Below are 23,819 nucleotides of genomic sequence, written 5' to 3' on the forward strand. Positions count from 1 at the left end.
ATTTACCTCCTTCACTTCACAAAGTAGGAGGTAAATGTACAATGCAATTCCAAACTGGGTTCATTTTATATAGTAAAGTAAGTATTGCTCTTAGTGCTGAACCCACAAAGAATCAACACCCAACTATGCATTCGTACCTCAAGAGGTAGGTTGAGGCTCGTCAACTAACTGGTATAGTTCTTCGGGCCTCATACAGACCGTATAGGGGTTTTATTTGCCCAGGAGCCTTTTGCTGCTAGTCCTTTACAATGGAGGTAAATGGAAATTACTTTGTGGTGCTAAAAGCATTGAAAATGTAATGTTTGAAAAATCAACAGCAATGTGCCCTGCCAGAAGATACGCCCTGGTAAAAAAGGATAATCCACCAACCTTGCTGTCAACAACTTTTTTGCTGGAAGTATTTTCTAACATAAAAAAAATGTAAAATTACCAACAGTAAGGCCTGGTGGGCTACCAGTGTGGCTAATAGCTAGATAAGTGGGAAAATTAGTTTTTTTCATAAAATGGGTGGACCTTTCATGTTAATTTTGCCAATCTCAACACAAATCTGCCGGACTTTAGTATTTAGCTGTACTTGCATCAAGTTTGCAACTTTTCTCACTTCTTACGTGAGGCCGGTTTCCTAGTATCACTCTTCATGGTGTATGCTAAATTACATTATGTAGCACCGGAGCCAATGATCTATCAGACACACTGATGGTTTTGGCATCAGTGTTCTCACTTAATGGTTAAGGTGACCAATCTGCCAAAAACTTGATTTGTACACTTTTATGTTCTTACACTCACGTTGCCAGTTTCTCTCCCTTTATCTCTTGCAGGGAAAGAGAGAGGGGTGGGTGTCGCTCAGTCATACATGGGCACGTCAGTCTGGTCTCTGTGATCCAGACCAAGACACCCTGCAGAGCCCCTCGTGTTCTTCCTTTATTGCGGCTGCCCCTCAGCTTCCTCTGCCTCCTCTCTCTCAGTTCACACCTTGTAAAAGGTGGACGGGCCAACACTCTACTTACCCGAGCGCCGTCCGATAGGTGAGGGCGGCGAGGGCTGCGCTGTCATTGGCTGACTGCTGGTGAGAGTGCGATGCGGATTGGAGGATGTCGGGGGACTGGGATGAAGACCTGTGTAAGAAGGCGCTGGTGTTGGTGGAGGAGCTGTGCTTCAACTCCCCCAGAGGTTACAGTCAGAGTGAACGCTGCCAGGAGTTCAGCTACCTGCTGAGAGGTCGCAACAGACAGCTGGACACAGGTAACTGACACACAGGAGCTTCACAGAAATCATTTTGACAATGCTTGCATTTGTGAAGATTGACTCTTTTTCAAAATATCAGCATGAAGGAAGCTTTTCTCCTGTTTGCTCTCAGAGGATTCAACAGTTTATAGCGAGACTAAGAGTCTACAGCCATGCTAGCGGCTCAGTGAGGCTGCACTCTGAGACACTGCAGTGTTTTGAGCTAAATGCTAAAGTAAGCATGCTAACATGCTGATGTTAAGCAGGTGTAATGTTTACCAGGTTCACCATCTTAGTTCAGTGAGTTAGCATGATAACATTTGCTAATTAGCAGTAAACAACGTACAGCTGGGGCTGATGGGAATGTCATTCGTTTTAAAGGTATTTGGTCATAAACCAAAGTACTGGACAAATCAGAATTTTGACCTGATGACGGCACTGGCTGGAAAGTCAGGGGATCCCTAAAGATTACAGTTCATCCTGAGGGAGGCATGAATGTCTGCACAAAATTTGGCATGGCAATCCATCTAATAGATGGACCAACTTTACCGTCCCTAGAGCCGCTAGCATGGCTAAAGACCCACAGTAAAACTTGCCTCCCCCTGTCTTAAAGCAATACTTCACCCAAAAGGTCCCCTTGTAGTATCAGAGGCTCAGATTTGAAAGGCCCATATGCTCAGTGTTTTCCATCATTAAAAACTACAACAATTGGCTTAGATTTTCTACGTAATGTATCCAAGCAGACCACAGTTGAAAGAGGAAACTACAAACTTAACAGAAACCTTTCAAGCCTACTGGGGGCAAGTCTTTGATTGACTGAAAAGACTTCAGGAATTGCTTTAAGGAACTGATCACCCACTCAAAAGGAGTTCTGTCAGTATTCCTTCATTGAAGGTTTCAAGTATCCCATTATGGTCTGAATCAAGCTTTTACACCCTGACAAGATTTAGAAAAAAACTAGACAGACTACTTTAAACTTTATACTTTAAATATATATAATAATATGGTATTTTTGTCTTAAAATCAGTCAGAATATTCAGTAGTACAGCAACATGACACATGTTAGACTTTAAGGTATGACAAGGCAACTGTTAAGAGGAGTGCTCATGTTTAAGGATGGTTAGAGGTACTGTGCACTCAGGACAACAAACCATGAAATATTAATCTGCAAGATTGGAATGGCTACGGTACAAGTCCATCCCATTTCTTTTACGAGCCGCAAAAGAGTCTCGGTAGAATTCAACGATTGTTATCTCTGAGCTGGATTACAAATATTTTTTACCAAACTGAGTTGGTGCATCATGCTGCACCGTGGAATGTATTGTGTGCAGAGTATTGTGTGTGGGTTCTCATTGAAGCATTTGGAAGTGCAATGCGCTGTTATGCAGATTAGCATGGATATCTGTGGCTCAGTGTAGATTAGCCTGGATTGGCTGCATGTTGCCTCTGGAGATTTGGATGGCTCTGTGAAGAAATGTCATGCCATGGTTTTAGGCGTTGGCCCCCTCGCTTACCAGCTGTGATTTTTCGGTGTTTGCTGACGGAAGTCACGGAGCCCTCCTAGGACCGCGACCGCCAAAAGCTGTCAGCGAATGGCTTGTGTAAGCAGCGAAGATGTGTTTGATGTGGAGCAATGTACGGCTCCCAGTGGGCTTGCATCAGTCGCTGATTGACAAGGAGTCTCAGTCCCTCTTCACGGTGCACTTCAGAGGCCTCCTACCCACCCACCTACCCGCCCGCTGACTCCCTTTTTATGCTGTGTGGATTAGCGATGGATCTTTGGCAGGATCAGTGCTCGGAAAGGTACAGCGACTGCCCTAAAGAGAGACAAATGGAGGAGAGTGGTTTGGCCCCCGACAGTCCCCGCGCACGTTTGATCACAGCCGTGTCTTATCAGGGCACCCTGATCTGCCAACCACACACAACCTACTCCTCTGCCTCCTCGCTTTGTTTTTTCCCCTCCAGATCAATACATTAACCTTTCTCATCCTGAAACCCCTCCCCTCTTTAGGTTTTGCTCTAAATCATTGTCAGCTTGTTTTCCTCCGTCTCTCTGTTCCTGGACTCTGTCTCTCTCTACCATTGCCTTTTTGGTTTCTACTCTTTCATACATGACGTGGTAGTTACATCGCCTTTATCAACCCTCCTCCTTTCCTCCTCCTCCTCCTCCTCCTCAGAGGAAATGAAAAGGGGGAATAAACTGAGTCAGCTTATATGTCTGTTTCAACATGTGCACCAATCTGTTTCCAACCCTCTCCCTGTCTATCCCGGCCCTGCCAGCTGTTCTGTGGTTTGTATCGTTTTTCCTTTCACTCCATTCCCCTCCATCACTACTGTCCTTTCTTTGTTGGTGTTTTCTACCTCGTTACACCTTCCTTTGCCCTCTTTTCCTCTCCTCCCTCTCCACTTTACCCTCCTGCTGTCTCCTGCTCTCCATCGTCATGTTCTCTCTTGCCTTGCTCTCTCTTCCTTTTTTTCTCTCCCTTTCCATCCCTTGCTCCTCACTTCCCACCTCGTCTTGTTCTCCACCGCGACAGATCGATGTCCCCTCTCCCATCCCCCACCTTCGTGGCCCCCCAATCATATCTTTTGAACAAGTGCTGATTAATGACATACACAGACTGATGAATAATTCACCAAAGAGAGAGCGAGGAAGGAGAGGCAGAGGAGGAGGCAGAGAGAAGGTAGGGGTGACGAACAAAGAGACAGTCGCTGAGGAGAGGAATAAAGTCAAAGCGTGCAGAGACAGACAGCATGGGAAAAGAAATGACAGCGAGGAATGAGGGGTGTTTGAGGGGATTATATAGAGGAGAGAGTGAAAGAGAAAGAGAGGGAGGGCGGGTGGAGACAGAAGGCGAACTGAATTCCAGAAGATGTACCCCAGGGCTTGAGGATTGGCTGCTGTTGTCTTGTTTTCACTCATTTGCTCTCAGTCTTGTTGTCAGCCTGTTACAGATAAAATTTCATTTTCTTTTGTGTGGTTTAACAGTGTTTATGTCTTTGTCATACCCATAAAGACACTCTGAATTGAAGAAAATTGAAGGAAAAGGGGGTTAAAGAAAAGGAGGTCTTTGTGTGGATCTGGTGGGGGTTCAGGAAACATTCTCCTCTGACTGTAAGACAGCGCTGTTCTACACAAAGGTGATGATTGGCCTGCCCACAGACAGGAAGGATTGTTAATTGGTGGCCCTCTGGTCTGGACGTAGCCCAAGATAGCAAGAGGCAAAATTACAGTTAGACACTGCAAGGTGGGGAAGCTTGCTCGGTTTGCGAAATCTGCACACTGTATCGTAATGAGTCTTCTCTGTCTACTTACAACCCATGAATATTCATGTTCAGGGCTCTGGGCCTGCAGTTCATTGTGGGCTCTGATTGGTCCTTTTGTCAAGACCCAAAACATGCTATTTATAAAGAGACTTCAAATGGCTCAGGATAATTATAAATATTCATTGTATATTTAGTCTATTTATTTATAAATATTCATGGAATATTTATAGGGTATTTACAAATTTATGAATTCATCATGAATTTACGTATCATACACGTGCAGTTGTGTACTTCTAAACCATAAACAGAACTACAAAAGTTCCCTAGCTCTGGAGCTGACTCGCTTCCATTTCTGCTCTCTTTGACGGAGGCTGTTGCAGGAACTGTCCGGTAGTCTGGTGCTGAAACTGTGCTTTTCTTTTATTCTGTACACTTTTTCATCTGGATGAGTCATACTCCACCCTCCCCAACACCCACATCCTCTATCCCCCATATCCACACACCCCCACCCACCCCTCAAACACAATCCTTGAGCCCTCACAGATTAAAAAGCTAATAACCATGAGGAAATGCTGGATGACATTGCGTAAAGACATCACTGTTGGTGTTGGTGTTTTTAAATGTTGACTCTTATGTTTTTTATCTCCTTACCTTCTTCTTCCTCCCCTCCATGTCTTCCTCTGGTCCCCTGTAGAGATCTCTGTCAGTCTGCTGTCGGTCATCGTGACTTTCTGTGGCATCGTCCTCCTCTCCGTCTCCCTCTTTGTCTCCTGGAAGCTCTGCTGGCTGCCATGGAGGGACAAGGAAGGTGGAGGCCTGAGCCTGACATCGGGGTTGCTGCCCGGAAGCGCCGGCGTCGGAAGCCTCGGAGGCACCGGCGGGTCGTCGCTCTTACCCCCGCTGCTGCAGAGGAAGGAGGGCCACTCCTCGTCCTCGCTCTACCCCTCGCTGGGCCAGCAGGGCCAGCACCACCCCCATTTCTCTGACCTGGTGGGGCTTGAGAGGGGGGAAGTCGGAGGCGTGGTTGGGGGGCCACATGAGACCCAGGAGCACTCCTACCTAGACATGGACTCCTACCCCAACAATGCTGGTGAGAGGGGGAGCAAGCTCACAGACATCAGACAATCTTAATCCCAGTCTGTCTGTAAGAGTAATGTAATGCCTCAGTCAATAACTTCTCATTTTAATATACTCTCAAAGTACTGAGTTTAATACATTTACCTTCATACAGTAAAAATTATTTATCGGTGCTGTAACAGTGAGATGAATACTGACCATTATTAGATATATAAATGGGTTTTCTTTCAGTAGTGCTACATTCAAGGAATATTACTTTTTCATCTTACTGGCCCAGTCTCATATTATACATAGTTATACAGGAGGGACATTTAGAAAGAGGTAGTTTGTGACTTTGAGTTTCAATTACCACAAATTACAGCTTTTCATTAAAGGATTAATTTGTTTGGTTCTGGAAGCAGAGACATACAGTATAATCACCTGTTAAGGTTGTTGTGGCTAACATGTTAGCACGTAGTTGCTCCAGATATTATCATATTATATTATTATATAACTAACTATATAATATATTCACTTCTCTTTCAGCTCTGTTTTGGTCTCCTCAGAAAATCTCGCTCTTACGCTGCTAAATGTTCGACTTTCTTCACAAGCTAGTTTTATCACACCTGATACCACTGAACAGCAGTGAAACTGAACCATTAGTCTATTGACAGAAAATGAATTGGCAACTATTTTGATAATCAATTATTAGTAATAAGTGATTTAGCTTGTCAATCGCTGAACATTTGGTGGTTCCAGCTTTTCAAATAGGAGAATCGGCTAAGCTCTAGAAATGTTTTTTAACTTGCGTTCACCGGCAGTTTTCTGATGTTTCATAGACCAAACAATTAAAATTAAAATATTTATTCGTTGCAGCCTTAACACAAATACATATAGAGATAATGATTAACAATATTTAAGAGATCCTTCCCAGAAAGCATGTGATGGTGAGGTGGTTAGAATCAGCCAGTTAAGATCAACAGGAACCCAAACCAGCAGCAAGCAGATCAAGAAGCAAGTTTCACAACAAGATAGAAACTGTTATAAACGTATGTCAGAGAGATTTGATGAAACAGCTCAGGTAACAGCTCTGAGTTTTCATTCTGTTGTTGTATTCATGCTGGCTGTCAGCACTGGTGCCGGTTGTTTATTGTTATTCACAGTCAAATGTTTGCTGACTGCCTTTATTGCAGTTGGATGTACCTCCTTTCATATCTGGGTGTTGTATGCATATCATGCTGGCTCCTGTTGTAAATGTGTCTGCTCATTCCTTCCCTTCTCTCTGCTGCTAAATCACTCTGTTAAATCAATGTAATACAATCAATGCGATCAATGATGCCGACCCTGCATTACAAGGGAAACATTTTTTTTAGCCACTGTAGGCCACAATAGCACTAACGAAAGAGACATGTGTGTCATCAAGGATTGTTGTGTCCATTTTCTCACTCCGTTAGGAACTCTGAAGCTGAGTCAGACGTCTCCAGATGTCCCCAACTCAGAGGTTGGAGCCCATCCCCCTAAAGACCTGCCAAACGCTCATTCCCAGCAGCAGGTCACGTCACGGTCAGTGTTTGAGTGTACTTGACGTGGGTTTAAAATGATCAGATGTAGTGGTGAATATTAACAGGAGTGAACCTTAGCCTCCAGCTAGGGTTCGTTAAAGGAAAATTGGTTGAAAAACGCATGACTGAAAATTAAGAAAAGGACTTTTACCTGCTAAAACGTTGTTTTTGTGAGCACACTGATAAAGAGCATAATGGTTACACTATGTTGGCTTTAATCTTGCTCGCCATTAATGAAGGGTTTTATGGTCTGTAAAAGCAAATTATCCTGGACTTAGTTTTTCACCTCCCCATATTAGTTTTAAGTTATATCTTGAAAAACATCATTCTTTAAGCTGAGTAGATATTAACTAATTTTCCAAAACACAGCTCGGCTACAGATATTAATTCAACAAAAAGACCCATGCAGAACATTTCACTATTTTTAACAGATATTAATGTGTTTTTTTGTTGTTTGTACTCCAGAAGCACCATTATCACACCTTGATTCGATAACATTTATGATGCATGTGTAAAAAAAGAATAAAAACTGTGGGTAAACTCCATTTAGATGGTTTACCCGCAACTGCATCTCTGATTAAGCTGCTGAATCACATCACATAGCATCTTTTTTTGGCGTGTGTGTGTATGCGTGTGCATGCTGTGCTCTTTATTCTTATTCTTATTTTAGCTTTATATTCTACTTATTTGTTATCAAAACAATAGCACCTTCAGACCACAGCAAATTCCTTGTAATGTATGTTACTTGGCAATAAACAGTTTCTGATTCTGATTCACTTAATATTCACCCTCTGAGCTCTTATGTGTCTGTTTAGGCCCAAGCCCATGACTCACCAGCTCTCCAGCCCTGATTTCCACGCTGAGGAGAAGGAGCAGGTAACCAGCATCGGGCAGATCAAACCAGAGCTCTACAGACCCAAGGGTGACCAAGGCGAAGGAAAACAGGGCGACAACTGCGGCAAGATCAGCTTCCTCCTGCGTTACGCCTTCAAGTAAGTCAGCGAGTTAACACTGAAACAACCTGCTCACTCCGTCAGTGTCCTCTTATGTAAAATGGGTAGAATTTTAACATTAATAAATCAGTGCTACAATAATTTTAGGATACATAATAAGTGATCAGGCCAATACATCACCACCAGGTTCGCCAAAGATGCTGCACCAGCGTCTGTGTGGAGCTGTCGGTACACATCGTGCTCCCCTCAAAATAGTGCAAAACCCTGGTTGCCCAATTGTAAAAAAATAAAATAAATAAATAAATACCTTCTGCATTCTGTGGATGCTGGTGATAGCAGTGCTAGTTTGGAGAATTCAAACCTTAAAATGAGACCTGAACATTGTTTGATGAATCCGACTGAGTGGAACTGCCATAATATAGTTTTGCTTGTCTCCAGTGAATGTTAATGCGTCTGATTTTGCACCACTTTGATCGTAGCGGTGGGTGTGCGGTTCTTCAAACACTAAGTCAGAGGGCTACAAACAGATGCTGGTTTGCTGAATTTCTTCATGGCCCAGATCAGAGAGAGGGTGCTTCTTGGGAAAATATCTTTCAGCATGTTTATCCTCTTCAGTAGACACAAAACGAAAACCTCCAACTCAAGTAGAAAATTGAGTTTGAGACAGTGAGCATAGGGTTTTATGGGAACCTTCAATTTGAAAAACACCAGCTATCGTACCACTAGCATGAGATGTGAGAGGCTACTAGTTGTTTTCTCGACTGGGGTCTCATTTGTTCATGATAATCATACTGAAATATTAATGTCTAAAAATAAGAAAGTGGTACCACTAAATGTTAGTGACAAAGCAGGATCAGTGTCTTTTATGTACTGTGTGGCACAGATTGCTGTGGTTACTTTCATTTTGCCCCTTTGACGATTCTCTCTTGAATATTCTCTGCTGGAGAAGTAAGTGCGTAATTGGTGGATACCATGCTGTGAGGACTGGGTGATGGGAGAGTGTGTATATGAATGTGTGTGAAAGTCAGGGTGGTTGTGGGTTGTGGGGAGGAGTGTGCAGAGTGTGTCAGTCTGGGGCTCAGCAGGCAGTCCCCCATTTCTGCCCCAACATGTAGAAACATTACAACAGGCGAAAGTGCTGATGGTCAGAAAAGAAAGGGAGCGGCCATGAATTATATATGGTGAGCCACTTTAAACAGCAGCCCCTGTCAACACATAATAACACCAGACTGTGTTATAGCTGGAGTTACAGATACAGAGAATTAGCAAGGGAGTTGGGTGGAGAGGGAGGTTAATGATGAAAACTATTCATTTGTCCCTTTTTCCCATTTATAAAGTCACAAGATAATTTATGCCATGCCGTAGTTGCCTGTCATTACGCTGGAGGTAAACTGTCTAAGTGAGAAAAGTAGAGGAGGCAAGGCAAGGTAAGTTTACTGGTATAGCACCTTTCAACAACAAGGGAATTCAAAATGCTTTACATAAGACAGGAAGGCATTAATTCATTCATTAGGAGAGGGAGTGACTGAGGAATAAAGAAGAAAGGTTGGAGATGTAGCTGCAAGACGAGTGTGTGGAGATACATACACGCAGAGGTGTGTTAGCACTGGAGCTGTGATAAGATTGGTATGTTAATGTGTGAGACCCCGCTGTTTGGAGTGTAACAGTCAGAACAACAATGTCAATCTTCCTCAGGTCCCCTGGGAAAGGCATTGCTATTGACAATCCTATTAAAAGCTGACACATTTCCACTGTGGGAATAACAGCTAGCTTTCGGGCATTGTCTGCCAGGAATAAGGCCGTGAATTTCGCTCTGTGCTCGAGCAGTAAAAGGTATATTCTCTGCAGCGTGCCTCAAGGATTGTGTAAAAACCTTGGTTTTGGTTCAAGCTCACGTTCTTGTTGTTCTGTAATAAGACACGTGAGTGCAGGAAAAACTGCGACCGTGTCTTTGTAACAAACAACAAATGCAGGAAAATTCATGATGATCGCAGGGGTGTGTTTTATTTGTACACAAGCTTCCTGTCCTTTCCAATTATTGTACAGCTGAGCAGTGCCGTGAACCACCCTCGCTAATCACAGCGACTGCAGAGTCGCTACCACCAACATGTCTCAAAATCATACTGGATTAAAGATCATTAGATACATATTTGAATTGGTCAGGGTTTTCTCGTTAAAGTATTTATCTGACTGAGCTGGAAATGTAATTTCCTCCAGCAATTTGCGCTGTGTATCATCTCCCTGATTTGATGTGATTGCAGAGTGGGCATGTTTATCCGATTGCCTTAATTGGATGTGATTCAGAGGTAAACACGTGTCCGGATTGGCCACGGTTTTATTGTCAACAAGCGTATCTTATATGTGATTGGTACACATGGACAGAAGACATTATAACTGCCGGGGTCACTGTTGGCGTTTGCCCTGTGATGCTTCCTCATCCCCAAAGTTCACGCTGCTCTCCTAAAGCAGCTAATGAAGTGCTGACACACTGGTTAACACGGGGAGACACAGTCTAACGAGGTCTGATTAAAGGCCTCCGAGCCGTCTTCATCTTCATCTGGTAATTAAATACATAATAAACGGTGCGTGAGACGCAGCCATGACTCTGGATGGAGCATTTGAATGTAAAGACATGTGTATTATGTGTACTCGTGTGGCCTATGCTTGCCTATTTGTGTGCGTTTTTGCCTACACTTGCTATCTTTAAACATTTTTGTACCCCAGAAAATACAGCACAAGTGTAAAATGTAATACTCTTATCATTTTGCCTTTTTGTTCTTGTCAGAGAGACAGCACTTTGAGCCTGAGACACTAAAACTCCTCTTAAAGCCCTAATCTGTAATTATTTGGCCACATACAGTATTAAATATTTACATACATAACGGATGAGACTTATCATTACTGTAGACATTAAACAGTTAGTTGATTAATTAATCAGTCGATTGTTAGAAAAATAATCAGTAACACTTTTGAGTTATTTATTAAGCAAAAGAGAGAAATAAAAAATCTAAGATTAGAAAGAATTCCTCAAAATAAAAGTAATTTTGTATAGCAGTATTTTGTTTGTATTTTATTTATACTCCACTAATTATCTGGTGCCCCCGTGAGATTCACCGTAGGTCTCCTTGTGGGGGTCCCGCCCAGTTTGGAAACCACTGCTTTAGATAATAAATGCACTACGGATTAAAATGTACAAGGAATATACAATCATAATGCATTTTTTTGTGTGATTTTCTATGTGTCTCTCATGCATCTCTGTATATGTGGCCCACACTGAGTGTAGAATAAAGGGAACTGTGTTAAGGATTATTAATGAGCTCAGTTTGGACTCTCTCTCGCTGGCTGTACATCTGGCCTAACTGTGCTTACATTTAACATCGCTGATACAGCTGCAGGGAGGACACAAACACACACACACATGCTATTTTGGCTATTTTTTGCTTCAGAGACACAGAACCTCCCACGCCATTATGTGTGCACAGGTGTGTGTTTGTGTGTGTAGGTTGATCTTGTCTGGGTCTCTTAGAGTATTTGTGTAAATGTGTGCCCTTTTTCTATAAGCATGTGAAAGTCTAATGAAGTTCATGTGTGTCTCAGCACGGAGCAGTTGGTGGTGAAGATCCTGAAAGCTCTGGACCTGCCAGCGAAGGATGCTAATGGCTTCTCTGACCCATATGTGAAGATCTACCTACTGCCAGACAGGAAGAAGAAATTCCAGACCAAGGTGACTCCCACTCCCACTTCCACCACACTCACCTGTGTCCTCAGTGGAAAACTGAAGTCTTAACACTGTGGAAACAAACAAATAAAAGATCCCCTCAACATTTAAACATCATCAGGTCTGACTGGCTGGTTTCTCTCTGCCTGTTTCCTGCTGCTCTGATGACCCTCCTCATGGGGAATCATTACAGTTTCACTAATGTAATCTAATCTAATCTGGGGCATAATTTATTCAGTATAATGTGTTTCAGACTATTACAGGGCTCAGCTACTCAACTCCTGTGTGTTATTCTGGTGTTTGAGGATAGTTGAGTCAATATTTGAGTACATTTCGGGACGTTCTGTACCAGGAAATGTACCCTTAGACCTCAAAAAGTCCTCCTCTCTTCTAATTTATTCTCTGTGGAGAAACTCAAGACTTATGAGCTCAGTGGCCTCACAGATGTGAGTTGCAGTTCTCTGTTTTATATCCATAAATATCACCAGTACTTTTGTACACTCTTGGGATGAAACAGGGAGAAATTTGAAGCTGAAAAGGGTCAGAATTGACTGTAGAGCCAGTGGAGTGTGAAAAGTAAGCTTTCATTGACAATGAAACTGTAGCAGTTTGAAATGTCTCCCTTTTGTGTGACTGTCTCCTGTATATCACAAAAGCCCCTTCAGCCATTGAAAAGCGTGAATGCTTCATCATTTGCATAATACTGCTTCTCTTTTGTTTAGAGTGTAGATGATTGTTTGATTTCAATCACATTCTCATTAACATGGGATTTTTAAACCACTCATATTTTGCCACGCTTTTGTCCCTGCAACTAATTTCAAAAGAGAAACAGACATCACCGACCAGTAGATGTTCGAGCTTTGTGTCTCTGGTTTCTAAAGGCACAGCGTCTCCATCAGCTGCATGTTTAATCCAAAGCTAACAAGTAATCATCAAGTGCTAATAAGCCAGAGTGACAGACCCACTCATGCAGCGACAAAAGTTGGATTTGGAAAACCGAGTGTGTGTCACATTTTAATTATCATCAGCTTTATTGCATGACAGCATTTATATCAAATGCTTTCATAGCAAATAAATCCCACCAGTAAATCAACAAATAGTAAAAATTTTGTGTTGGAGATTGAACAAGATTGAAGACAGATTTATAAATGTCATCTGCAATGTGTTAAAATATGATGAGCAGGAAATTACAGCCGCTTGCTTTCCATCTGACTGCATTCTCTGATTTAAAATGATGCATTTTATTTGACTTGTTATAGAGGTGACAGATGGAAAAGGCAGAAAACACAACATACAGTCAAAATACAGGTGAACTAACTTGGAATAAATACAGTTATCTATAGGAAATGTGTTGTGAACATTTAAAAGAAAGAAACCTGCACCTTGTACCTGTTGGGAAACAAAATATTGAGTTTTAAATTAAGTTTTAGGTTTTTATTTCATTTCGGCAATTTTGATTTGATTCGTCATCCCACAAGAAAAGGTGAAATTCACTTTTCTGCCTCTGGCTGAAGAACAAGGTCAGCCAGTGTGGTAGAGGTTAATTATGTTGCTCAAGGACATTTTGGCAGGTATGGCCACACTATTAATCAAACCCCTCTGTGACCTGACATGTCTTGTTTTTGTAGGAATGCAGATCAATTTCAAATACGGTTCCATGACATTTACATGTAATAATGTCTGTTTTGCTGCTTTCAGCACGATGTGATTCATCCTACAGGCAGTTAGTCCAAGCTTTTGTTTTCACAAAAAGTCTCAGGTAGCTCTTCTGTGAGGAAAAAAAACCTTTGGTTCTCAAGAAGTGATGCCTTTTTATGTTTCCAATTTGTTTTGGATAAAACAGAAGAAGAACTGGGTGGTTTGCAGGAGCAGAAAACAGGCACACAAAAAAACACCACTTGGAGAAAATGAAACTCCTCAAATCTGAAGGAAAAGATTCAGTACAAGAAACACCACAGTAATGAGAGCTCAGGGCCAAAGGTGTTGCTAAAAAAAAGAAAAGGATTTTGACCAAATATTGCTCCAGTTGTGTGCCGGTATAGTTTTTACATACGAGACTTTTGCATTGATGTTTACATTCGAGTCACAGATAAAAAGGCACAAGACACACTTTGAAGAATGCGGCAGGTCGCCTGACAACACTTACGGTGTTTTTGAAAACATGTCCAGAATCCTCAGTGAATAATATCCAGTTTGTTTGGTTGAAGAGTTGCACCTCGTGAAACTGAACTTTTACTGTTCAGTAGATGTTTTTCATACCAGCAAAACACAAGAGTCTTTGTGGATTCTGGAACAGTTTTAAGTGTTGTCAAACAACCTGCTGGGTTTTTCAAAATCTGTCTTGAATTTGTCTTTGAGGAAACCTCGGCTCATGTCTGTGACTGGAATGCAATCATCAATGCAAAAAGGCTCAAATGTAAAAACAATGGTTACATGACAAAGGAGCTAGACCAGAATATACACTCGCTAGATTACAGCACACAAGTTACTGCATGATTATTCAGTATATACAGGGTATCAATAAAATAGTTACTGGGTACCTATACAGAGACAAATAGTTAAGGGAAGAAGACAAGAGGTTTCAGAATAAGAAGAAGAACCTAAACCAACTTTATGTCCTGTCATTATCATCAGATCATAAATAATAATAAGAAGAAGCCAGAGTTTTGCTTTGACTCACAAACGTTTTAGTTTATTGGTCAACATACAGTGTAAGGGATACTGTGGCGAGCTATTCATATATGAAATGTTAATTTACCAACTGTTTTTGAGAAGAATGAGTAATTCTAGCTGAGGTATTGGCCGTTGCTTTTAGTGACAATCAAGACAAAGCATTGAAAACCTGGGAGAGCACCCCTCATTACGGTGGAAGTCTGGGGTATGTGGGCTGTAAAAGAAAGTAGTCCCTTGTTAACACCCTTTTCACTGTAATTATAGTGTCGTTACAGGGTATGCGGGCTGTAAAATAATGTTGTTGTTTGTTCCCCCCACATTCCCTGTATTAATTCCCTTGTACCTACCCAGTAAGTACTTCATTGGTACCCCATATGTACAAATAATTACACTATAATTTCATTTTCAATTTGTAATTCTAACTCTGTCTGTCTGTCTGTCTGTCTGTCTGTCTGTCTCAGGTCCACAGAAAGACCTTAAACCCGGTGTTCAATGAGACGTTTCAGTTCGGCGTGCCGCTGAATGAGCTACATTCCAGGAAGCTGCATTTCTCTGTGTACGACTTCGACCGCTTCTCCAGACACGACCTGATCGGCCAGGTAGTGGTGGACAACCTGCTGGACTTCAGTGAGGGCAGCGGGGACAAACCCGTCTGGAGGGACATCGTGGAGGGCACAGCGGTAAGGACGAAGCTCTGCTGTCCAAAATAATCACATTCATTTGGAGGAGATGGCCACGTTAGATTAAACTAGATCGAATTTGAATGAGCCTTGTGGCGATATCGGGCCGTTGCAGCTGCAAATTATGGGCCAAAGCAGTGATAGATGAGATAGAACCAGGAATGCAGCATATCAAACATGACACAAGTGACAGTTTCAATTCTAGATTTCAAGTAGAAATGCATGGCATGCATGGTGTGAAAATGAATCGGAATTACAGCTTGGAAGAAAGAGAAAATAAATTAGAAATAAAGATAAAAATGTGCAAAAATCATATGGCAGTATGAAACCAAATGGTGAATAAACACAATAAGATAAATGCTCATAGGTGTACATATGAGAATATAAAAAAGTGGTTATTTTGTTGTTGACAGAAAATGTGCCCTGTTTTTACATTAACAGCTGGACAGAGGATGTACATGTATATATACAAGTCTCAGAATTCAGCCGTGTACATATTATAAATTATAGTTAATTTACAGATGTAGATGGAATATAAACAATGTGCAGGTTTTGATATGTATCACACGATCTGTTCACCTCTTCCTATCACAGCAAAGACTCTATGACTCTATGGAGGCCACAATGATTTGAAATCTTATAATCAGCTATAACTGTGTGAATTTAACCCCTACTTAATACTGAATGTTGAAATTTAAATACCACTGAATCCATAGGACTGAAATATTTAACTTTGCACATTATCTATCTGATATTATTTGGTTTGTATTCCCCTCTTTTAAATCTCAAAGCGTTAGCGTTCACAAATTTCAAAAAGCTGTTTTCAAGTTCTTAAAATTCAACTGGTCTTTTTTGGATCAGGAAATTCAAGTGAAGTCAGGTTGCTCAGATTGGATTGGTGAAATTCAGACACTAAAATTCAAACTAGAACATTCAGGCTACCGAGGATAATCAGCCTTAATGGATTCGATGACACCTCTGTCCTGTGCGCTTCTGTTCTGTCACTTTTCCAAGAAAAAGAAGTTGTAGAAGTGGAAAATCTGAAGTTGAAAAAGTTTTTTGAAATTGCAAAACTTGAAATGACCTTCTGGAAATTAAACCACTTGAATTCAGATAGATGGTTTACAGTATAAAACATTCCTAGATATTCAAGATTAAGTATCTTGTGCTGATTAAGTTTTCAGTTTCAGGATTCAAATTATTACGGTCTTTGTTTGCTTTCATAAGACTCAAAGAAGCATGCCCATTACTGTGTGTTTTCTGAAGTCTGGTAATGTAAAAACACAGCACAGGAGAGTCCAGATAGATTACTGCAAAGGCACCACTGGCCACATCCAAACTTTTTATCACGCGGCGTCCAAGTAGATTTATATGAAATATTCATAGAAGGCTATTAGCAAATTAGACGGAGCAAAGTCTTAAATTTTTTTGGCATGGATGTTTCATTTATTAAATAAGTTTAAAGCATCAGCCTCTCAGCGCATTTCAGTGTTCCTCCCAAGGAAGTATTGATTAGTGAGGCTCAAAGCCACTAAGGAGTCATCATGCTCAGTGTGACCTGAATACCATCGGTGTCATTACTGTGGTGCCACTGAGACCACAGGCAGCGAGAAGATCAGTAGACGGGAGTGGAGGGAGAGATATAAAAAGCCCGGAGAATCGTCACCTCAACTCAACACTTCCCTACACTCTGGGACATCGACAGATTGGCATATGATTCATTTACAGTGACGGCACTTCCCCTCTGCCTAAACACTCTGCCTGTCCACATTAGGACGCCTGCTGTCACCCGCCGTCAGTCACAGATGTAGCTCTTTTCTTGCCACAGACAGTCATAGCAAACCAAAGGATATCTGTGTTTTTCCTATCTGGCTCTGTTAATGATGCCATGTGTGTGTGATCACAGCAGCCCTGCTCCATTTCTGATCCCTGTCTGTGTGTGTGTGGTGACCTACAGGAGAAGGCGGATCTCGGGGAGCTTAATTTCTCGCTGTGTTACCTGCCCACTGCAGGCAGGCTCACTGCTACAGTCATCAAGGCCACTAACCTCAAAGCCATGGACCTGACTGGATTCTCAGGTAAAGTATTAACACACACACACACACACACACACACACACACACACACACACACACAAACACACACACATCACGCTGCTGCGAGACCTCCAGCGATCAGTCTGACTGGAAATTAATTTAAAGGAAAAATATGACAGAAAACAGCTTTAACACTGTCAAACAGCTACTGGTGATCCACAGTATGTGGATTTCTTGGGTTCTTTTAGGTTTATATCTTATTCTAATTGATAACTGGCCAAACGTGCAGAATAATAACTGGCATGAAACCATGTAGAGATATTTTTCATACGCAAACATCACAAAGTGCCAGTTTCTTGGAATAAAAGAGCCATTTAGCACCAAATGAAGAAGCAGAGTTTTCTCCACCAACAGCAGCCTCAATGGACCAAAATGCAATGCAGCTGCAAGATGCAGTATGCCGCATTTAGACTGAGGAATGACACCCCTCTTTTGCTGTAAAACTCATGCTTGTATTTTCATTATCATTACTGTTCCCTCCTCCTGCAATTAAAACCAACAAGTTTGTACATTTTTTTTTAGCAGAAATACGTTTTTCTAAACCTAATAAATCACTAACCGAAGTACAAGTAGATGAAGCACGTTAAGGGAAGGTGCAAACACGTAAATTACTATAAATCTTTGCTAAATTATTCCTGAAGTGTATCGACCATCACCAGATTGATCGTTTCTAACTGTGTAAGAGAATCTGAGGGTAGATGTTTCCTTCAAGAAGTAGAAGTAGAGTTTATACATTATGAATATATTACCTGAAGCTATAAAGTTCATTTGTTACAAACACAGCAACCAGAAAAACATTGTTGCAATCAGCTGCAGGTGTAACACCAATTATGTCTTCAGAAAGAGACAAAAACAGCAGTAGTTTTACCCATGAGACTGATATCAAAAATTGTGATTGCTTATGCTAATATTGAATTAACAAAGGCATTATAAAAAGGATTTATTCTTTAGTGTTCCTTCACTTAAAGACTTGACGATTGCAACGGCAATGCCCTCTCAGATGAGATCTTAAATGATAATGACCACATGCTGTTATTATTGCCACAGCGATCCTGAGATGATTGCAGTCCCCGAAAGATGCTTAAAAATGCAGCATAAGAATGGAGTCGTGGGTGTGTGTGTGTGTGTTTTCCCTGGCTGCTGTCACCGAGCTGCACATGTTGAATGGATAACTGGAGTGATTCAACCTGTGCTGCTTTTCTCCTTTTGTGTTCTTAATCCAGCTTTGCCAAGGTGACTTGATTTTCATGCCTTTTATGTGTTACAGACGCGGATACCTGTGAGCATAATACCTAACAGCGTTTGCTGGAGTCCCCCCTTATCTTTTTCTCTCTGTTTCCTCCGCCTCTTTCTCTGTCTCCCTCTCTCTTTCTTCTTCGCTGCTTCTCATCCCACCTCCCTCGCTACCTTCCTTTTTTGTTTTTTTCTCCCCGCTACCCCCTTTTTTTCTCCCTCACTATTTTCCCATCCCTCCCATCCTCCTTGTCTCCCTCCGTCTCTTGTCTCTCCTTCAGACCCGTACGTGAAGGCCTCTCTGATCTGTGACGGGCGAAGACTAAAAAAGAGGAAGACCTCCATTAAGAAGAACACGCTGAACCCCACGTACAACGAGGCGCTGGTGTTTGACATTCCCAATGAAAATATAGAAAGTGTATCCATCATCATTGCAGTGATGGACTATGACTGGTGAGCAAGCTGAGGTGTTATTATATTGTAGCGTGCGCCGGGGGCTTTAAGATGAAACTGATCATTACTGTGAAGTGTGCTGCTCATTGAATATGTGTTTGCACATGCAGTGTGATGTTTGCTGCTGCTTTTGGGTCGCCGCATTTTGATGGTGGTGCGGCTGTGTTGAACACGACGAGGGCCCCCTATGAGTCAGCCTCCTGGTGGACGTTCCCTGTTTTACATAGACGGGCACCTCATGAATAAGCATGATTTATGCTAATAGTGAAGGAAGAAGTGTAACCCTGCCAGTGTTTGTCTGTCTGCCGCTTGCAGCAACACTTGGCTGGTTGATGTGTTTGTGTATAGATGCACCACCTCCCTATTATGTAGTCTGCCCTCCATTTGGCATCTCCATAGGTGTGTGCTTTTGTATGTTTGTGCTCGTGCCTGCTTCCCTGCTGACATCAAGCTTTTATGCAGGGCTGTGTGTATTTGTGAGCTGCTATTCAATATCCTTCCTCAGCTGCTGTACTCTTTTCCCAGTACTCAAGGTTGATAAATGAGACTCTCTCTGCCTGTTTCTTACAAGCCTTGTCTCCCTCTCTCTCCCTGCTTTGTTAAATCCTCGCTCTCTCCCTTTCTCCACCCCCCTCCCTCTCCTACTCTCTGCTCTGTCCTCTCTCTCTCTCTTGCTCTCTGTCTCTCCTGTCCTTGCTTCCATCCCTTGCTGCGTGTCAGTATTGGTCATAATGAGGTTATAGGGATGTGTCGTGTGGGCAGTGATGCTGAGGGTCCAGGGAGGGAGCACTGGGCAGCCATGCTGGCCAATCCACGCAAACCAATAGAGCACTGGCATCAGCTTGTGGAGGTAATGAGCATATGATCATGTGTGTTCATGTGTGTGTGAGCGTGTGTGTGTGCATCCATGAGTCATGAGTATGATCTCATTCCACATAATGTTATGGTCAATTCTTCTGTTGGTTCTGAGCCTGATAACCAAAATGACGTAATCATACGATCATTATCATTATCATAAGTAGTGGTAGCAGGAGCAGTGATACGTGAAGAATAGCACTAGTAGTAGTGATAGTAGTATAGTAATGGTACAGTAACATTAAAGTGATAAGTGATAAAATAATTATTTAGGTATATTACTGAAGAAAACAAAGATATTACCAACACTGAAATATTTATAATAAGTCTTACCTTCACGTAAAAGTATTAGCAGCAAAATGTACTAACGTATCAAAATCATATGTATTCAGTAAGCAGAATGGGCCTTTATGTGGAACAAATTTTAATTATTTTATATATTGTTGGGTCATTAATCTATTACCATGCATCACATTTAAAAAAGTAATTATATGTTTTGCATGTTAAACCTTAATCAAAGGAAAGTGCTACTAACTACAGCTGTACTAGTTATAAATACAATCATTTCTCCTGAATGCTTGATGTAAAGATACTCAAAACTGTATTCAGTTCTTAGTGCTTATTTACTTTTTAGTTAGTTAGTTGGTAACATTGATACCACTCTCATATCTGTATGGTAAATATGAAGCTACTGCCAGCTGCCGGTTAGCTTGGCTAACATGCCGTTAAAACGACAAACATTGTTTTGTAAGGATTAAACGAAAAGTGCGATATAATGGTTAATTATATAAGCTATATGGTAGGTGGATTTTGTTATCTTTGGACGAAGCCAGGCTAGCTATTTCCCCTGATTTCCAGTCTTTATGTTAAGCTAAGCTAACTGGCTGCTGGCTGTAGCATCATATTTGCAGTACAGAAATGAGAGCAGTATCGGTCTTTTCATCTAACCCTCTGCCAAAATTAATTAGCATATTTTCAAAATGTCGAACTCTTCCTTTAGGCACAGGACTTGAGTAAATGTACTTAAATGCTTTCCACCACTTAGTACGGTCATAATAGTAGTAGTACTGGTAGTGGTACTCTAGCAAAACAGTGGGCGAGTAATAGCAGTGGTAAAAGCACATCATAGCATATTAAAATTTTATTTATTTCAACTGAATGTATAAAAAGTGGTACTTTTTGTCATTAATCATTCATTTGTCATTTGAATTAATTTAAGCAAAATCTCTATTTCCCTGCAGGAAAAAGCAATTGCTACATTCGTGTCGAAGAGTGGTACAGCATCCTCCCCTAAGCCGCACATCGTGGTGGACAGTCCTCACTCCGATTAAAACTGTGAGCCTCTCCTGGTTTAGACCTGACATATTATTTTCTATCTTATCAGCATGCTTTCACACATATGTTTTTAGGCAACAGTTTATTGGCATGTTTATCATTATTCCACGTACAGTACAATTCCACACCTTGATTTCTGCTTGTAAACAGGACTCACCGTATTGGAAATTTAAAGTACATCCACGTACTCTGCAGCAGATGCTCTCAAGTCAGATTTACACAGGAAAACTGGTCGAGTCTTTAAAAGCATGACCTAACTGTGAGTGTGTGATAAAGCGGAGGCTGTGGAGCTGTCAGATGTAAGAGCTCTAAGGCAGAAGCATCTGTATAATCTAGATGTTATGGGTTATGTAATGCACCCCCTCCCCCCAACTTACAGTACTGCATACTGTTTATATATTCTCTTGCCCCCCTACTGTCTCTCTCTTGCTTAATCTGCCTCTTCTCCCTTATTCCCTCTTTCCTCAGGTCATTATCATCTCTCCAGCTCCAGACTTTCCTTTCTTTCCTCTCATCTGTGAATAATTCTCTCCATCAAAGAAAGAGAGACACGGAGACACTGCGAGTGTCCAACTGCTAGTGCTGTTTTGCTCCTGCTAATGAATCCTCCAAGTCCTGTGCTGTCTTTACCAAGCCGGAGGAAAAAAATAACAACAACATCCATCTCAAGCTACACTTTGAGCATCAGACTACACATTTACAAACACTTGCAGACACTAAATGCTACAGTAGGACTGATATCGGGTGTAAATTTGGGATCTGGCAAGGGAACGCACACACATAACTCACATAGACACACACATACACACACGAATACACACAGAGTTTGTAGTATGTGCGTAGTTCATGTGTGCTTCAGATTAGTGTAGTATTTCATCTAGGAGGAGTGTGATGTGACAAACTTTTCTCTCTTGAAAACAAAAAAAGAAAAAAAAGAAAGCCATCCGAGAATGGTCATTTCAACCAGGACCAAAGGTTCATGCCCTTGTACAGACTATAAAAGAAGAAAATCACTATGTCGATATTTTTCTTTGCAACATTGGTGTACAGTATATGCCATACTGTATGGGAAAACATATCTCGTAGTACTTAGCAGGACAAAACATCCGAGGTGGATTCTCCCGTCCATTTTGGGCGCCTTCTCCAGGCTCCGTACCCTCTTGTTTCAGACTTAACTCGCTTATTTTCCCCAGAGGAAAGACGACAAAGCCAGTGGTCTTTATTGATGTCAGAGGAGTGAAAAATGAGGACAAACTCATTGGTTTAAGCATGTTACGCAACCTTGAAATGTGTCCCGCTTCCTCATGCTTTTTGTCACAGTCCTCATGATGCCCATCAGTATCAATTTTTATTACTTATATTATTTTGTTTTGTTGTTTGTGTGATACAGAATACATATAATCGTCAGGAAAGGAGTTTATTCATGCCATTTTTTACAGTCCACGGCGGATGCAATAGTGTGAGCTCTGAGAGACATGGACTATTTGATTGTCCTCTGATTTCTGGCCAAAACCGGCCGCCAGCCTAATGGAGGACTGCACAGGTTGAATGAAACCTGCGTTTATGATCGGACCAGCATCTGGAGTGCACTCGCTGGAGGATGTATTCCACAGGGAAGGATATCACCACTCTATTTTATTTTTCTATCATTCCAGGAATTTTTAGTTTTCTTTTCTCAAGAAGTCACCGTCCAGCTTCAACTGAGAAAATTGTTATCTTCAAGTCCACATCATGTCATGTCCCTGACAAGACTTTAGGAGGACACACACGTTCGTGTTGCTTTTATTAGTGTGTGTTTCCGTGTTTGTGGGCGTGTTTGTTTTGTATTTGTGCGCGTCTGTGTGTGTGTGTATGCCTGTGTGTCACTGTGACCTTGTGTGTGACACGTTTCTGTGCTCACCGCCTCCCTCGTCCTTTTTCTGTCTTCGCCTCCCTCACTCCCCAAATCCCGGCATCCACAGACTGAAACGCTCGTCTCGGAGCCAAATTGTGTCTTCTGTCCTGTGTCTTTACAAGGAGCCATTTTGTGTGTGTGTGTGTGTGTGTGTGAGAATGTGTGTGTGTACTAAACGTGCCTCATTGCACTAGGTGGGGAAACACTGTCTTTCATAGACATTAGTTTGTATCGTCTATGTCGTCTCTGAAATCAGCTGCCAATCATTCAACCCTCCTCTCCTCTCTAACCCTTTGCCTGATGTAAGTAACTGTGTTGATCGTGTACTTCTTTCAGTATTTTGTGTACTGTATGTCCGAGGGAAAAACCAGATGGCACAGTGGTTGAATATTAAATTGTTGGGTGTGTTTTGGTTAAATTTATGAGAATGAACACAAAAAAATGAAGAAAAAAAAAACAAACATCCGAGGCTCATTTATTACGGCCTACAGATCATGGCAAATTTAGATCCCCTTAAAGCAAGACAACAGGGAGGAGGTGTTGTGAGAAAACAAGCGCCTGGAATATCTACACTTCCTGTGTAAACTGATACAGACTTATAAAGCCATGTCTGTCACCGCTACTACAACTACTACTGTAACCTCAGCAAAACAACAGTACAACACCTCACTACAGCTACTTGTATTGCTATCGTTGCCATTTCTCTCTCACCCTCTCAAACACACTTATTAAGGAGGAGTGTGTGTGTGTGTGTGTGTGTTTCAGGGGAGGGATCTTGTTTTTTTTTCTCTTTACCTTTGGACCGTGGAAGTGCAGCGAG

At 41.7% G+C, this 23,819-nt stretch overlaps 1 protein-coding gene across 1 annotated transcript; it reads left to right on the forward strand.

The window, feature by feature from the left end:
• Nucleotides 1-1,091: 1,091 nt before the first annotated feature.
• syt3 (synaptotagmin III) lies at nt 1,092-21,101 on the forward strand. The gene is made up of 10 exons (XM_070923052.1): nt 1,092-1,242; nt 5,186-5,581; nt 7,002-7,110; nt 7,925-8,101; nt 11,660-11,786; nt 14,915-15,133; nt 17,091-17,211; nt 18,744-18,915; nt 19,636-19,765; nt 21,012-21,101. Exons 1-10 carry the CDS (start codon nt 1,092-1,094, stop codon nt 21,099-21,101), a joined length of 1,692 nt encoding a protein of 563 aa, XP_070779153.1.
• The last annotated feature ends 2,718 nt before the right edge of the window (nt 21,102-23,819 follow it).

This window comes from Enoplosus armatus, chromosome 17 (genome assembly GCF_043641665.1).
Source record: "Enoplosus armatus isolate fEnoArm2 chromosome 17, fEnoArm2.hap1, whole genome shotgun sequence".
NCBI classification, from domain to species: domain Eukaryota; kingdom Metazoa; phylum Chordata; class Actinopteri; order Centrarchiformes; family Enoplosidae; genus Enoplosus; species Enoplosus armatus.

Bases quoted from the DNA above. Each gene is read 5' to 3' on its own strand.
- syt3 (XM_070923052.1), top strand. From the start codon at position 1,092: ATGTCGGGGGACTGGGATGAAGACCTGTGTAAGAAGGCGCTGGTGTTG. The intron at 17,212-18,743 runs GTAAAGTATTAA...TCTCTCCTTCAG, and splicing joins GGACCTGACTGGATTCTCAG to ACCCGTACGTGAAGGCCTCT. The intron at 19,766-21,011 runs GTAATGAGCATA...ATTTCCCTGCAG, and splicing joins ACTGGCATCAGCTTGTGGAG to GAAAAAGCAATTGCTACATT.